This window comes from Saccoglossus kowalevskii, chromosome 7, assembly GCF_978046115.1.
Source record: "Saccoglossus kowalevskii chromosome 7, keSacKowa6.1, whole genome shotgun sequence".
Taxonomy (NCBI): Eukaryota; Metazoa; Hemichordata; class Enteropneusta; family Harrimaniidae; genus Saccoglossus; species Saccoglossus kowalevskii.
Window position 1 is genome coordinate 22,474,432 of NC_140647.1, and position 15,833 is coordinate 22,490,264.

Genomic DNA, 15,833 nt, shown 5'->3' on the forward strand with positions numbered 1-15,833 from the left:
GTTTTTGTTTTAAAGTAAACTTTAAATTGACCATACTCTCGGCGCAACGAAAGTTTTACATGCCATCCATTGGGGTTCAAAGAAAACAAAAATGCATATACAGAACAAATCACAAATATCACAAATATCTTGTTATTATTAGTAGTAATATTAGTAACTGTACCGTCGCAGTGTGTTCAGAAACTATGACTCCTCGACGATGGGGGTAGTAAAATTCGATGAGTTAATTTGACCACCGGTATCAGATAAGGAATTCTTCAAGTTGTTGTGAAAGGTGGGCAAAATTCCCCGTGAAACAGACAAGGCGCCACATTTTGAGTGAGCTGCTATTTAACATTTATATTTAAAAGTCGGTGATATTGAAATTCACATACTGTACTGCTATTGGGGGAAAATGTGGTCCTGGATACACGTGTACGTGGAAAAAACACAGGTGCTATTGACAATGTAATAGTTTCGGGCTGAAATTCATCCATAATATATAATTTGCATAATAATTTAATTTTGGGCATTTTCACCGATTTTTTTCTTTTTCAGGAATTAATCATCCCATTCTAATGAAAATCAGACAAAGCACGTACCTGATTAGTTTCAGGTTGAAATTCGAGCATACCAATTACCTAATTTGCATATTATACATAATTATCACATTTCAATGAAATTCGGTACATATATGCTCTGGAGTAATCCACAGGCGTCATTAGTTAAATGTAGGCAACTATGCATACTGATTTTTTAATGTTTATTAGCCAATTTTTGATATCTAAAATTTTCAGATCTAAGTTGAACTCGTGGTTGAGATGCCCTGGAATAAATCAGACTGACGACTGAGTACTAGTATTATAAACTTCAATGATGTGGTTCACATTGTTTTCATTTTGTGCATCTCAAATAGCAGACCATTATTAGTCGCCAGGCTTCTTCTTTGAAAGGCTAATATTAAATTTTGAATGAATATTAACTATGCCTCCAATCGGCACACGGGAGTTCTTTCTAAGATTTCTTTCATTTCAAATTGATTTGGCGAGCAAGATTCTCCCGACTTACAAAATTTTACTCACCCCCACACGATGTGATTCACGATGTCCAGTTTAAAGGGCGATGGTCGTCGCGCCGCATTCTGTTCGATATGGGACTTATAGCGACTTATTCTCGGGGGGCGGACATCCGGGCATTTTCTACCGCCTGGCAACCCTCGCGGTGAAAACAAAGACCAAAAACTCGCAGAAAACGGTACTTTGCGATGGTTGTTGAGAGTCCCCTGAACAGTGTAATAAGATTAGCCCTACGTGTATAACATTTTTGAATTTGGTTGTTCAGGATTACTTCAAAGTTGAGTTTGTGTTGTTTACTCGAGTTTTCACCGGCTCCACCGGCGTTCCACAGCAGCGCGCACAGAGCCCATAGAAATACGTGGTACAGTGGTGCGCGTCTTAGCAACGTAGAACGTCCCCGAGGATACAACGCGTGTAAAATACACTGTTTACACAAAATGCGTACACGCGCTGCGCGACGACCACTGCCTTTCAAAAGTAACAACCTTGACAACTTATTGAACAGAATTGCTTTAGTACGATTATAATACAACAAACAGTAAATAAGTAGGTGATATAGAAGTTTGCAAAATGAGGGAAGCAATGTTCCTAATACTTCGGCGAGCTACTTGCATGGTATAAATACATTACATTATGATTTTCACATGGACTTACGATTACTTACAAACATTACTATAAAACAAAGCGCGATGAAAAGCAATCAAACAAACGATTAATTCAATTTATTTGCAGTTCAAAATAAAACTGCAGTCAAATACGTCGCCAATTCAAATCTACCAAAAGAAGTCTTGAAAAAAATGCGGAACTGTATCTGGGGTGTCCGACAGTATAAATAACAGCCAGTGGCATATGGACCAATCAGCCAATTGGATTTTTATGACCGGTAAAACGCCCGAGAACATGAATAGCAATAACGATGATCAATGTGGCAAGCAGGACGCGAGAAAAACAAATCAGCAGACATTAGATTTTCAGATTCCATCATAATATTCCGCGTGGATGTATTAATTCAGTTGACGCAAGCACCCACCGCATGCTAGAGAATGTAAATCAGATATAGTGAGCTGTAAGAACCTGATTGTGTGTGTTTAATGTCGGTGTTTCCCGTCATTGCTGCTGTGTATCGTCGCACCGCGGGTTAAGATTGTTTCACCGGCAGTCGCCGAATCTTAAGTTCCATCTTCATTTTTGATGATATCCAAGCTCAAGCAGATATTTCTCAGACCGTAGGTATATTCTTACGTTATCTCACACTCGTAATTTTTATTGATTTTTCAATGGTGAAATCGTGTAGACTCTGTTTGCTCGGGCTGTATGCGCGATGATTTTCGCTATGATGAAGGTCGACCATGATCGTAGTCATACAATCACCGTTTAGTCGCAGAGCCACCGTTCTCGTGCAGTGCGGCTGGTCGTGTGGCCTGTAATGCGGGGTTGTCTATGAAATTTGTTTATATAAGAACAGTGTATCGTGGTGTATGTCTGTTTCGACCCTATTAGATACGATACACTCCAAATATAGAACAGTAACTATACATCGTCATTGTACAATAACGCCGATGTAAGACATGCCCCCAATTGTATTATCTTTGTCATATTTGAACACTACTCAGGTCTTTTATATTTATTTATTTATACTTTTATTTTCAATATTTTACTATACAACAGCTATTGAAGATGTCCACGACGAGAGCTGATAACACACCACCCGATTCGGCGGGCTCGACAAGGAGTCGTAAATCTGCATGGGAGGACAGCAACCCAGGTGCACAACAACAGGAACAGCAGCAGCAACAACAGCAACAGAATGTTGACTCAAGTAATACAAAACTGAACGTAGACAACAAAAATAAGGGAGAACCAAATTTGACATCGTCGAGACCTGCTAGTGCAACGTCTATTCTGAGCTCTCGGTCACGCAAATCCGCCTGGGAAAAAGAGGCAGAGAACCCGGAACCCACTGTTCGGACCCGACTATCGAGGGGAGCCAGGCCTGAGATAAAAAATGGTCGATCAAAAAACGGTGATATTAGGTTGAAGTCTGTGGAACTGGAAGAGAAAAAGGACAGAGATGCAGAGTCGATTCTTAACAATGAGGGAACATGTACAGACTCGTTGAGGGAATTCTCCAAGGTGTTCAGATCTAAAAAATTCAAATCAGAAAAACTTGAACGTTTATATCAAAGATATTTTTTCAGCCTGAACAAAAGCAGCTTGATGTGCCTAATTGGCTTAATAGCTCTTGTTTGTATTGTGATGATAATTTTCTACTATGGCCCTGGGAACACTTCATGGGTTAGAGGAGTTATTCTCGGAGTTTTCTTCATATTCCTTGTTGGGCTGCAGTTTTTTTGTAATCGCAGCGGCTTTTCTCAGCGACAACTCAGTATCGTCTGTTACATAATAATCATTCTCCTGTGTATTATTATACTGGTTGCTGTGCTGTCTGCGGTGCCATCTTCAGCTACAGCTGCTGTTTGGTGTACCATCTTCTTTATCTACATGATCTACACGTTACTGCCCGTGAGGATGAGGCTAGCGGTCCTAGGCGGGTGCTGTCTTGCACTCTTTCATATTGTTTGTGCAGCAGCAAATAACAGCGGCGACTGGTTTCTATGGAAACAGGCAAGTGTCATTTAAATACCTTATCAATCTGAATTAACAGATAAATCCCAATTCGGTTCAGATTTTTTTGATTAAAATGATTAACCCTACTTGATTTATTTACACATATGTATTAAATTAATTGTTGTCTTCATAGTACTAGGGTTTTTTGAACAGGATATTGTATCCTGTACGGATACAACACATTGTTTCCCAGTATGGACTGGTAATTATATACTTATAAATACATATCACCATGGATAAGATAAGGTACTGTAACTAGGGAGATAAATTGTGAGATCTCATGAAATCCGGCATTTTATCTGCACAGCAAGATTGAATCAAATGTTCCCTACTCAGCTGCAAAAAAAGCACAAAAAAAAAATTATTAAATATATAAGTATTTTGAAATTTAAAGGAATTAAAGCAATCATAACCAAAATGCATGTTAGCAACTGGAGTGGCTGAGCTGATGTTTAATTTATTATTTTTTTCAATGATTTTTATAAATTATTTTGATTACCCTATACATATGAAAATTGAAAAAAAAAAAATAACGCAACTATTACCACCACCACCAACAATGTTTTGATGTTTTTTGAATTATCCTGGTAATGTACCAATTCAACCTTCATCTCCAGATACTGTCAATATTTAGGATTAATCAGGGAAAATAATTCCTAAAACTGGTCTTCAAAATCACCTAATTTACATTGTATATATATTGTGAAAACTATGAAATCGTGGTAGAAAGGAGGAATTGATTCAACCTCCTTCACTCTATCCCCCCTCACCCCTCCAAAAAAACACATAACATGTTCGCTGCCACAGATGTCCTGCATACTCAACTTTTAGAAAAGATCCATTATATGTGGAACCTCCCAATTAATTTTTTAAAGTACATTGTCCACCCACTTGGTTGTGAGTATTCCCTCAGGAGACAATGTAAATACTGCATTTGCTGTATATACTGTATTATAATAAAAACATCTCAAATAGAAGGGCATGTAAGCTAACAATTACATTTCTGTATGCCCAGTCACTCAAATATGATTTATTTTGACTTATAGACACTCCTCTGTCATGTATGGGAGTGGATGTACTACTAATAGAAAAATACGCTTATATTTCTTAATTCGAATTCAAGTTTCAGAGGATCAAATATCCTGAGGTCACAAAATCGCAGTGCTTCGTGGGTTGCTGTGGCTGGTCATTCTATTCAATGAATGTGCAATACTAGTATTTTGTCAACCATTTTTTGGTATCCGGTTAAATCAATAAAACATGAATAGAAATATTTTCGGACAGCTGTATCAAATCATCCTATAATAATAAACAAATGTTAATTTAAATTCCTACTTTTTCTCATTTTTCATAGTTCTTTTCTGCAATATCAACATAGCATTCTGTAGTGGACACTCACTGTTTAAAATTTAACTCAAAGCCACTTGAAATACTCTCAACCTTGAGCGCAGCTATTTTTTTTAATCACAGATAAATGCTGGTGTTTTTCCTATCTTGCATGCAACAAATTATAGAGTAAGATCAATTTTGTGTATTCGAGGAGATGGGGGTAGATGGGCTAAAAATGAGTAAAAAAAAAATACAGAATTAAATAAAAGAAACATTTGAGAATGAAAAAGGCATATTTCAATAAAATAAATATTTTGTTTCAAATAGTGCTGTATTTAAACAGCCTGTCCTCATTGCCACATAAATTGATAGTAAAATTGTTAATACATGTAGTGTAGCGCAAGACTTAATGTCTTTCCACCCAACATTGTCATATTTATTTTACCCCGATGTGTATGTGTATTCACAGTTGCGGATGGCCATGCCCGTGATCTACCGGTAGCTACCATCCGCGCACGTTGGATTTGCTTCCCCCAAACAATCTTTTTCATTACGCATTAGGTTTTATAATGCACGGAAGTGGAAATGAACATTCAAATTGCCCGGTAGAGCTTTTACGTGGTAATTAAGTGCTCTGTTGACATAGTGTAATAATCATACAGTTTCCTGAATGAATGCATGTTTTTATTAACATCATTTGTATAGTAATTCATACAGCTTCTATATTGATCTAGTTGCATGCTGGCTAAATAATGCACAGACATCAAGGGTTGATAGCTTCAGTACATACGCATTGTTTATTATGGTGTGGATTTTCCAATGCATCTTGATATGCTCTATTGTTGGGATTTGGCTATTAAATTGTGTTCTTTGTTATTAGAATGAGACACCTGCGTTTGATACTTAAATGCGATTGTCTGTGCATTGTACAGGTGTATTATTGGAATACGTGAATCGTATGGAGTTGTTTCGTGCTACTCTACCTGAGAACACTGTTAACTGTAATATTATGAGGTTATTACGAAGATACTGAAAAGTATGCACGAAGACAGTACAACCAGAGTATAGACCTGCTCTCAGTGGAGGTCAATGCGATGGCGTACTGTCTAAGTGCATACTTTGTGGTATCCTTTGTAATAATCTTATTATTATACATCTTTTCGGCCTAATAATACATCATGAGAATGCCGAAATCCAGAATCAGCAAACTTCTTTGTGTGGAGTCCGGTCAAACCTTGGTGGCAGCCATGTTTGTTTCTATTAGGTATTAGAGAACACTTACGCGCGTGATAATTCCATATTTGGATTTCGCATTTCCTTATATGGTAGGATGAAAATACCCCATAAAATACGGCACACTGTAATTTATGACAGATGTATCATAATAATAATTATTAAAAAATAATTTAATAATAATAATTATAGTAATAATAATGATGAACTTTATTATAAGACTATACTTAATTTTTTTCTTTGATTCAATTATAAAAAAAAGTCTTCATGCCACCAAATAAGTATTTTGTATTGTTTTCAGCATCTAGTATTGTATTCTGTAGATTGTTTAATTTTATAATTATATTTAAAAAAAATGAACCTCAGCCCATTATCTGAAACATTAGTGTAATCAGAGTAACATATAATTTGTATATGTTTTTGTCACTGAATACGGTAAAACAGTGGGGGGAGGGGTCCTTGTTAATGTAAAATATGCACTATACATGTACTAAAAAATTAGTAGTACCGGTACATAAAGGACAGTTTTTGACCATTTTTAATTTTAATTTTGATACAAAATAGTCTTACAAAGATATTTAGTCTAAAGTAAGACGCACATCACATCTTTGGTCTATTGCAGAGAGCTAGGTTTGTCAGGAATACCGATTACCTCTGTCTGTGTGACTTTTATAACAGATAGAGGGACTGTGTATAATTGTACAACAGATTTTGTTCATTTATCTAAATTTGTCAGGAGTATCGTTGCTCTTTCTGTTTACAGCGGAGGAGCAGGGCTCTCACATGGTGATATGTCTTGACTTATATTCATAATCATATCAAGAATATTTTCCAGCTGTCTACACTGTACATGTACAGGCTGTTTACATATGCAAAGCATGACCATCCTAACATTGTGAGTTCATTTGCTATCATACAGGCCATTTTCGGTTCAATGTTTCATAGATTATAAAAGGTTTCTAAAAAAAAAAAAAACACAGCTGAAAGATTTTGCAAAAAAACAAACCGACAGCTGATGACACTGTGATATCCTATGATGTTTATATCATAGTATATACTGTTACCCATCTTCATTGGTTTGTTTACCTTTTCATTACACTGCGTATCTCCCTCTGTGTTATTTATTAATATGTAACCTAATGGTTTGATTCAACTATTTGACTAATAAGATCCTACTGTATTGCTCACATATCTCAACCGCATACCGTATTGTGGTATATCTTATACAAGCAGAGGTGTATGTTGAATAGAACGTGATGATGTTGGTTTAATTTCACCATCTTCAGAATTACCCAGTTAAAATTATGTCTAGTCAATTAAAGGCATTCCCACTTTGCAAAATCCAAGGGGTACTATCTACTAACCAATATTATAAATTTTTTAAGAATGTTGATAGCTGATGAAAAATTAACTGCAGAATATGAAATTAAGCGTGTTTCTTAAATCAAGTTTGATTTGTAAACAATAGAAATTCATTGAGTTTGTCTTTGAAAGTCGGTTTTATTGTAGGTAAAATTTAAAAATAGGTGAAAGCTGCTAGGACCGATAAATATAATGTATATATAGCCTAAGATTAACTACTACCATTTTATATATATATTATGAGGTTATTACGAAGCGTACATCGTGAGTATCAACCAACGCACAGCGGAGGTCGATACGACAGCGTACTGTCTGAAAGCGTACTTTGAGGTATCCTCGTAATAACCTTATTATTATACATCTTTTCCTTCCAAGGATACATCATGGGAATGCCGAAACACAAAAAATTTAGAACAGAATAAGCGAACTTTTTTGTATGTGCAGCCATGTTTGTTTTTCATTATTAGAGGACGCTTACGCACGTTATCACTCCATATTTGGAATTTGCATTTCCTTATATAGTAGGATGAAAGTACCCTGTAAAATACCGGTACCGCAAAATTTCGACAAGCTGTAACTTGTGGCGTTACGGTGACAAATGTATAATAAAATACATTATATATGTAGGTATATTATTTATCTCGGGTTAAGACCGAGCCCCCCACTCCCCGCCCGCCACTCCCAAAATGAAATTTTTGGAAAGATGAGGCAGGATATCTACTTTTAACATTTTATATTATTCAGCAAAAACATTATCATTTTTACACATTAAATGTTTTTAGCTTTTTCTGGGAGTGATATTTCACAAATTTACAAAGTGTGAATACATCATCAACTGACAGAAGTCTCATTACGTGTATAGATAAATATGGGTAGTTTATGTACCAATATATAAAGTATGCATTTTCCTCCGTTTAATGATTGCCTTCTAAGACACTGATTAATAAATTGATAAATGATTTACGCGTAATATAATGCCTGTTGCATTCATTGATTCCCACGAAATCAGCGTCGCTAAATTGCCACTCTTTCATTGAATGCATGCAGTGTTGTTACTGTCTGGTAGTTACGTGCCAGCTCGGCTCATTAGTCATAAACGTAGCTCTTCAAGCATTCATAATAACTGCACTTACCTTTCCAGTTCCTCAATTTATTAGAAACAGTGCTTAAATCTCGATATCAGATTGATTTTAAATCCGAAATGACTACTTCAGGTTTTTTTTTTTTCAATTTCCTTATTTTTATTGTAAATCATGTTCTGTCAATCACTATCCCAGATTCCCAGATAGTGTGCGTACATTTTGTAGGTCTTGTGCGTTTTTTATTTTGTGTTAATATCAAATTTTGGTTGGTATTTAAATGTATGTACCCCGGTAAATTCAAAATTTGCAAAAATGGGAAAGATTTGCACTATCAAGAAATCTGTAAAATGTGAATTTCAGAATCAAACATTGGCTGATTGCTGTACATTCTTGAGATTCAACCAGTGCCAGTCTTGATATTTTGTAGATGTAATTTAACCTGTGACATTGTGTAACCATGATTGCAACCTTATGAATTTAATCTTCCAAATTAAGCAAATTATTCACTTTTACCGGTATTACATTTTATTCATTTCAGTGATAATATGAATGATATTATGAAATATTTTCACAGAGAAAAAATTTGAGGAAAAAAATTCTACAGGGAAAATTACGGGAAAAATATCCTGGAAAAAGCCTAGCTCGAATAAGAATGAAGGGAAAAACAAATTTGCATAGTTTTTCTATCATGTCCCCTCCCAGAATTTCTAATGGTTTACCCCTAAACCTGATAACCATGTACACTGTGTAATGGCCACTGGTTTATATTCGTGGTGGGTAAACCGTCTGTGCAGTCTTATTGATTAAGAGTGAATGAACAAGATAAAGTCATTTAAATATGGTAATTGGTATTTTGAAGTACATCATGTATTCCAGATCCTGCAAGGGGAGCATGGGGTATATGCAAATTATTCTCGGCAATGAATATTTATTACTGCTATAATATTTTACAATTATATTTCTACCAGAATTGATTTGTGTTTGTCATAACTCTTTGTTAGTGTTTATGATCTTCAAAATAACTGGTATGTGAATGTCCGTGTATCGTAAATTGATATGTATGTAAATATGAAAGGAATATTTCAACAAATAATGGCATGGTGGTTATTGTATTGACAGGCGTCCCCTGGTTGCCTGTAGTCTTGCTCATGTGTTGAGGTCATCTTGCAGGTGGTGAAAATGTAATATCACTGATTTGTGGTGGTCTAATTTTAGAACACAATATTAATACCATATTTACCATGTGTACTCACTCTGAGCAGTGTTATCGCGTGTTGATGGCATTCAGATGTAAAATACAGTTTTGTGTGTGTGTGTGTGTGTGTGTGTGCGAGCATGGGCAGATACAGTATGTTTGGTGAATTATGTCGTTGCTGCAATGCTTTGTGGGATATATATGTATGAGTAATAGTTTGGGATGGAGAATAATATGAATAGTTTGGAAGGGGGAGGGGGTTCTCCTACTTCTACCCACTAAATCCACACTGACGAGTTATAAATGCTTTAATGGTTTTCATATTTTGAGTGAATAAACAACATATTTGATTCATAAGCTCATACAAGGTATGTTGCTATGCTTAGTTTAATACCCATTGCATGTCAAAACACATACAGTGTGATAACTACCACCAATTATCAGTTTACAATATCATATTAGGAGTTGTTGTTGTTGTTATACTGTTGTTGTTTGGGGGAATATATTAAGAAAGCTTGTAAAAATGGTATACATGTATAGGCTATATAATGACATGGTTTTGAAGTCACGAGCGCAAGCGTAAATGACTTTAAAACCATGTATAAAGGGCGTGTCATTTTATAACCGACTTCTAACATGGCAACGATTTGCAATAATCTATTCAATTTTATTTTTGTTTTGCTCGTACAGTCAATCAAGATCAGCTGACAAAACCATGTTCTAACTAACTTCTCTCAATTCATACAGAGAATATAAAACGCGAATCTGGCGATCTGATTGGTGGAGTGAGCATAGTCATGTTAGAATCATTGCTGAAAATATGTTGCTGACAAACATGTTAGAAAAACAATAATTATTGTACTATAATTATAGTAATATAACATATTCTCATCGCTGTTACTAGTACTGATTTCGTCATTGCTTTAATATACAGTACATGTTACTGGCTTGTTCGTACATGTACAATTAATTTCTCCCAAAAACAAATAACACATTCTGTTATGTTTTATGTTATTTTAAGGATGTAGTCAATTTTTTTTTTATAGAATATACATATACATGTATCTGATTATTTTATAAAAATTTTAGAGCTCTATCTCAAATGAAACATCTATCAATATGCAAATGAGTGTTATTGTTCTAATTATGATACTGAAATGATGAGTTAAATTTAATCTACTAATCAGATTTCATAACTTTTTCCAGAGATGGCAGATGTTATATATATATGAGCATAAAGTCACTCCAATTTTGGTCAAATTTACATATTCTGAAGATTTGGCTACCTGAATCATGATGTGATAATGGACATTAGAAATGTTGTGGCTGTTCTGTTTCACATGTTATATTCTACATTTAAAAAAATTTCAATTTTTTCCCAGTACTTCCCAGAATCTTCAATAAAGGATTTATTTACTCAGAAGTCTAAGTATTTAATGTGATCAATTTTTATGAGCTTTCAGAAAATATATACTTTTATATGGTTAAAAACAATTCTTCCCAAATAAAGTACCGTAAAACATGTTGAAAAAGCGACATGCAATTTTAGCGAATTGTGGTAAAATGACGTAATAGCGAAATGTTGATTTAGCGAATCAAAACATGCTCGCGAAAAGACATGTTTTACAGTAATTACTGCCAATTTGTCTTCCAGAAATAATCTCTACAAGAGACTATTGGAAACTATTATTGGAGTATTTGCATTTTATATTTTGTTGTGCCTGAATGTACATGTCTAGAGGTGAGATAGAAACAGCTTTTCAGTGTTATTTCTAAACATCCAGTCTTGTATAAAAACCTTAAAGCATACAGTGTTGCATCTTTGTCAGTGATTTGATTCATACCATTCATCTAATTTGCAGTTGAGACGATGTCACCAAATTTTAGCAAAATTGCTAAAATTGCCTTGGCATTACAACCGGTACATGTACGAATGCATGTCGTATAGAGAATATCAAAGGGTATCGAAACTAACTTTAATATTGGGCTTCTAGGTGATTGCTATTTTATCTTCAAGCCCTTCAAATATAGTGTTGTATTTTATGAAAAATAAAGCATTCTATTTTGTTTGGTGTAAAGAATTTCACAATTGACTTCATTTGCAAAAAAAAAACAAAAAAAAAACCCGCAGAATATTATTTAATCATGTACTCATCCTTGTAACATGATAATATGTACCTAAATTGACCTGCAACATGATAATGTTTACCTATTGACCCTAAAGTGACCCGCAACTTGATAATGTTTACCCAATGACCCCAAAATTGACCCGCAGTACTGCACGCCTGTTTTTCCTAAATCATGTATGAATCTTAATCCTCTATAATCTACTATATGGGATTACACTGTCATATCATCCCCTGCTGGTAACTAAGATTTATTAATAAAAAAAATGACCCCTATCATAATACAAGTTCCATTTTGAATTTAGTATCATGATGGGGTCAAATTCAAAAACAGTAGGAATATGACGAAAAAATGTGCTTTATGCAAAGATACCTCTTTCAAACATTCTGTAAGATATTAATTTGTATGTGATGAAAGCAGTTACCATGGAAATGTTCCCATCCAACCTTTTTCATGAGATGTACTGCTAGTACCTGCTTATGCCACCTTTCATGTGTTTTTACTCAAAATTGACAATCAATAGGTAATGTCTTGTGATGACAGCTGTGCCATAGTTTATATCTATGAATGTATAATATGTTCACTTTCGTGCTTCCAGCTTTAAAACCGGCTGGCAATAATCCAGTGTTTGCTAAAAATAGAAATTACAGTATCCTGAAAAAAAAAAAAAAATGTTGTTAGTCTAAGAGTTGTTTTGAATCCAATCATACAATGTTGTCTGTTCTGATATAAATATCATTTTGAAACTATTTAGATCAGAAATATTCAAAGCGCTTTATTATCAAAAGGAAATTAATTATCTGTGTTAGATCTGTGTTATTAAAATCACAAATCAGAATCTCTATTTTTATTATCCAACTTGTGCAGTAAGCCGCTTAATTTTCGCTACTAGTGATATTCACGCTTTTATGATTTTATGGCATTTTATGGCAGACAAAAGTCGCTAATACTTCATGTTGCAGGATGCCCGTAAAATTTTTATTTTTTTTACTAACTTCATGAAAAATAGTCTAACGCAAAATTAAAGCAGTTTATAATATGATAGAAATTTGTTTATTCCATCTTTTTTATTCAAATAGGCTTATTTTGCTTATTCTTTATTTAGACAGCTTAGAGTACTAATCTGAGCTCGCATACAAGATCACATGACTGTGTCGCATTATAATACTGGGTCTTGGTGTTCCAATGAACATGTGTTACCAGTAGTTTTGACCAAAACATCAAATATAATGCTTGGCACACTTTTAAATTCGGTGATTGAAGCCAAGTCACTTTGGAGAATTTCCTCAAGTACATTAAGTCTCCTGAATATGTTTTATTTTTTGTCAGCATGCATTAAGTTCAAAGGTGCAGGTAAAAGTTGTAAAAATGCTAGAAAAAAATACCAAAAACATCAGCAAAAATAGACCACAAATAAAGCGTTTTTTGTCCTATTGTTATATAAGGTACATAGGATATTATCCGCTATCTCTCAGCATTTGTTAATGATATCCAAAGCATCACATCCTACTCTATGAGTTAGTGGTATCGAGTGATGTGACCTTTTTATCATATGACCGACTCTGACTGCCAGAAGACAACAAAAATTATTATTTTATGTCACCATGGTTACAGATCATTAAATTTACATGATGTCTGTCTTAGCATGCCATGGATGTTCATAACTGTTATCGATGTGGTCATGTGATATTATAAGATATAGCACATTTACTTGGAAGAAATAATATCGCAAGTTAGATAAACAGTGAGTAAAACTCTACCAAATCAGACAAGAAATTATTAAAATTTTGCTCACTAAATCAGGCAAATGCGATACGTGAGCAAAATTTGAGTTGTTCCAATATATATTTTGTAAATTTGAATAGATTATGTTTGGTGATTAAATTTAATAAAGTGAGTAAATTTACCTTATGCACTAATACCAGTCCAGTGGTTAGATACTTCATTTATTACAAATACATTGTACACTAGGAACTAAATTAAAGGATGCAGAACCCTGCGGTGGTGACAAATTCCTGATAAGGACTGAAGGACTGTTTTTTAAAATAATTTGTTATCGTCCGTATACAGGTTAGGTTTTTTTGTCAGATTTTGTAATCAAATTTTGCTCACCGTTCACAGTAGTGATTTCTTGTCAGGCTTGGTGAACAGCTGAACATTGCTCACTGAATTCTGCTTGCCATTTACGCTGCCTCACTGATCGCTGGATTGGATATTATCAACATAGTAAAATCTGCCATTCCCTGACAGGGGCAACAATTCGTATTACACGGTGATGCAACGTTTATTTCATCCCACCGTTGTTTCACACACCTAAACACATCGCTTATTGATGCTGCCCCCCCCCCCCCATTCATTTTGGCGCTGAGGTGGAGGCTTCCAACAGGGGATGTGCTGAATGTTATATCGCTGCAATAAACTCATGCAACCATAACAAACTACGCAAATAAAAACACACTTGTAAGATAATTCCACACCTCCTAATAAACATTACCTCTATACTGCCTGTATGTTGTTTAGTTTCCTAGCAACCCACAGGGCTGTTCTCTCACAACTAAGCACCAATTGTGCTCCTAATTAAAGTAGAATTTTTAATTTATTTTTGATTATAAAATTTTTTTTTTTTCAAGAACTCTAATTATTTGTACTTTACTTTAATTCATTGGATTTGCTGGTCTGTTTGGCATGTGATATATCATGTGTGTTTCATCAAAACTGAAAGTTGAATGGCAAATTACTGTGGGTTGTGTTCATTATTACATTCGTATTGTGTCTAACTACAACTAATTTTAAGAACTGACGTCAGAAGCCAATGGAATCTTCATTTTAATTATTGTCCTATTACCATTCATAACTGCCACTTTTCTCCACTTCAGTGTTAACTCATATTATACTTCATATGTGACACTTCACTAAGTATTAACAAAATGTAAGTTGCCATTCATATCTTCCACTTACATCACTCAGTATTATTAAAATGTAACAGTGTATTACAAATCCAACTCAGGCTTTACACTACAGTGTACTACTTTATTGCACTTTTCTAAGACACACTTTGTACATGTATTACCAAAATGTAACATTTCATAGCTGACACTGTGTGACATCAAGAATATGAAAAAAGGTGGCGATATTCTCCTATCAATACTAAATATCTTCTGGACATTTTTTTTCAGTCGTATCGGGGTTGTATCACAATTTCATCTTGTTGATTTTTTTTTCTCTTGTTTTTTTCTATGATTTTCATTCTTACCATTGTTTTGAGAATATATTAGCATTGATGATTATTGCTATTCTTTGTTTCTGCTCCCAACCGAGATAAAATTTCTTCATTTTATTATTCATTTTCATATTTACATTGTCAGCCACGTTGAATAGATTTTACCGAGAGTGTTTCGCTATTTCGGCACTGGTTAAGTACTTGTGTAAATTACACATCACATTGCTGAGATGGTATCATTTTAAATGTACAGATTAGACAACAAATATTTTGTCAATATACATGTTGTTGTAATTTATGCATGATACTGGTAATTTCCTAAAATAATTTACCAGGGAAAAAATTTGCGAAATTCACACATGCCAAAACGTACATACATGTATGATGAATTGTGGATGAGTCGCTGCTGACACGCACTGTGTTTCGTATTAACAAAGTATAACACTATATTATGTTTCATACATGTATCTGCCGCTTACCCAAACAATACAGACAGATGTTTGAATTGAATTAAAAATATTAAATCCAAGTTTCTTAGTGACTGAATGTTATTTCCTTTTAATATATTATGACCTTCTGTAACGCTGTCTGATCATCGTAAA

General features: G+C 34.4%; 1 protein-coding gene across 2 annotated transcripts; it reads left to right on the forward strand.

The window, feature by feature from the left end:
• Positions 1 to 1,967: 1,967 nt before the first annotated feature.
• Positions 1,968 to 4,198, forward strand: LOC146740862 (adenylate cyclase type 6-like). 2 transcript variants are annotated; one of them, XM_085501313.1, is made up of 2 exons: positions 1,968 to 2,285; positions 2,724 to 4,198. In XM_085501313.1, exon 2 carries the CDS (start codon positions 2,733 to 2,735, stop codon positions 3,693 to 3,695), a length of 963 nt encoding a protein of 320 aa, XP_085357439.1. In that variant the 5' UTR covers positions 1,968 to 2,285; positions 2,724 to 2,732; the 3' UTR covers positions 3,696 to 4,198. The 2 variants fall into 2 exon arrangements, with proteins under 2 accessions (XP_085357439.1, XP_085357438.1); XM_085501312.1 differs by having other exon boundaries at positions 1,968 to 2,281.
• Positions 4,199 to 15,833: the final 11,635 nt, after the last annotated feature.

Bases quoted from the DNA above. Each gene is read 5' to 3' on its own strand.
- LOC146740862 (XM_085501313.1), top strand. From the start codon at position 2,733: ATGTCCACGACGAGAGCTGATAACACACCACCCGATTCGGCGGGCTCG.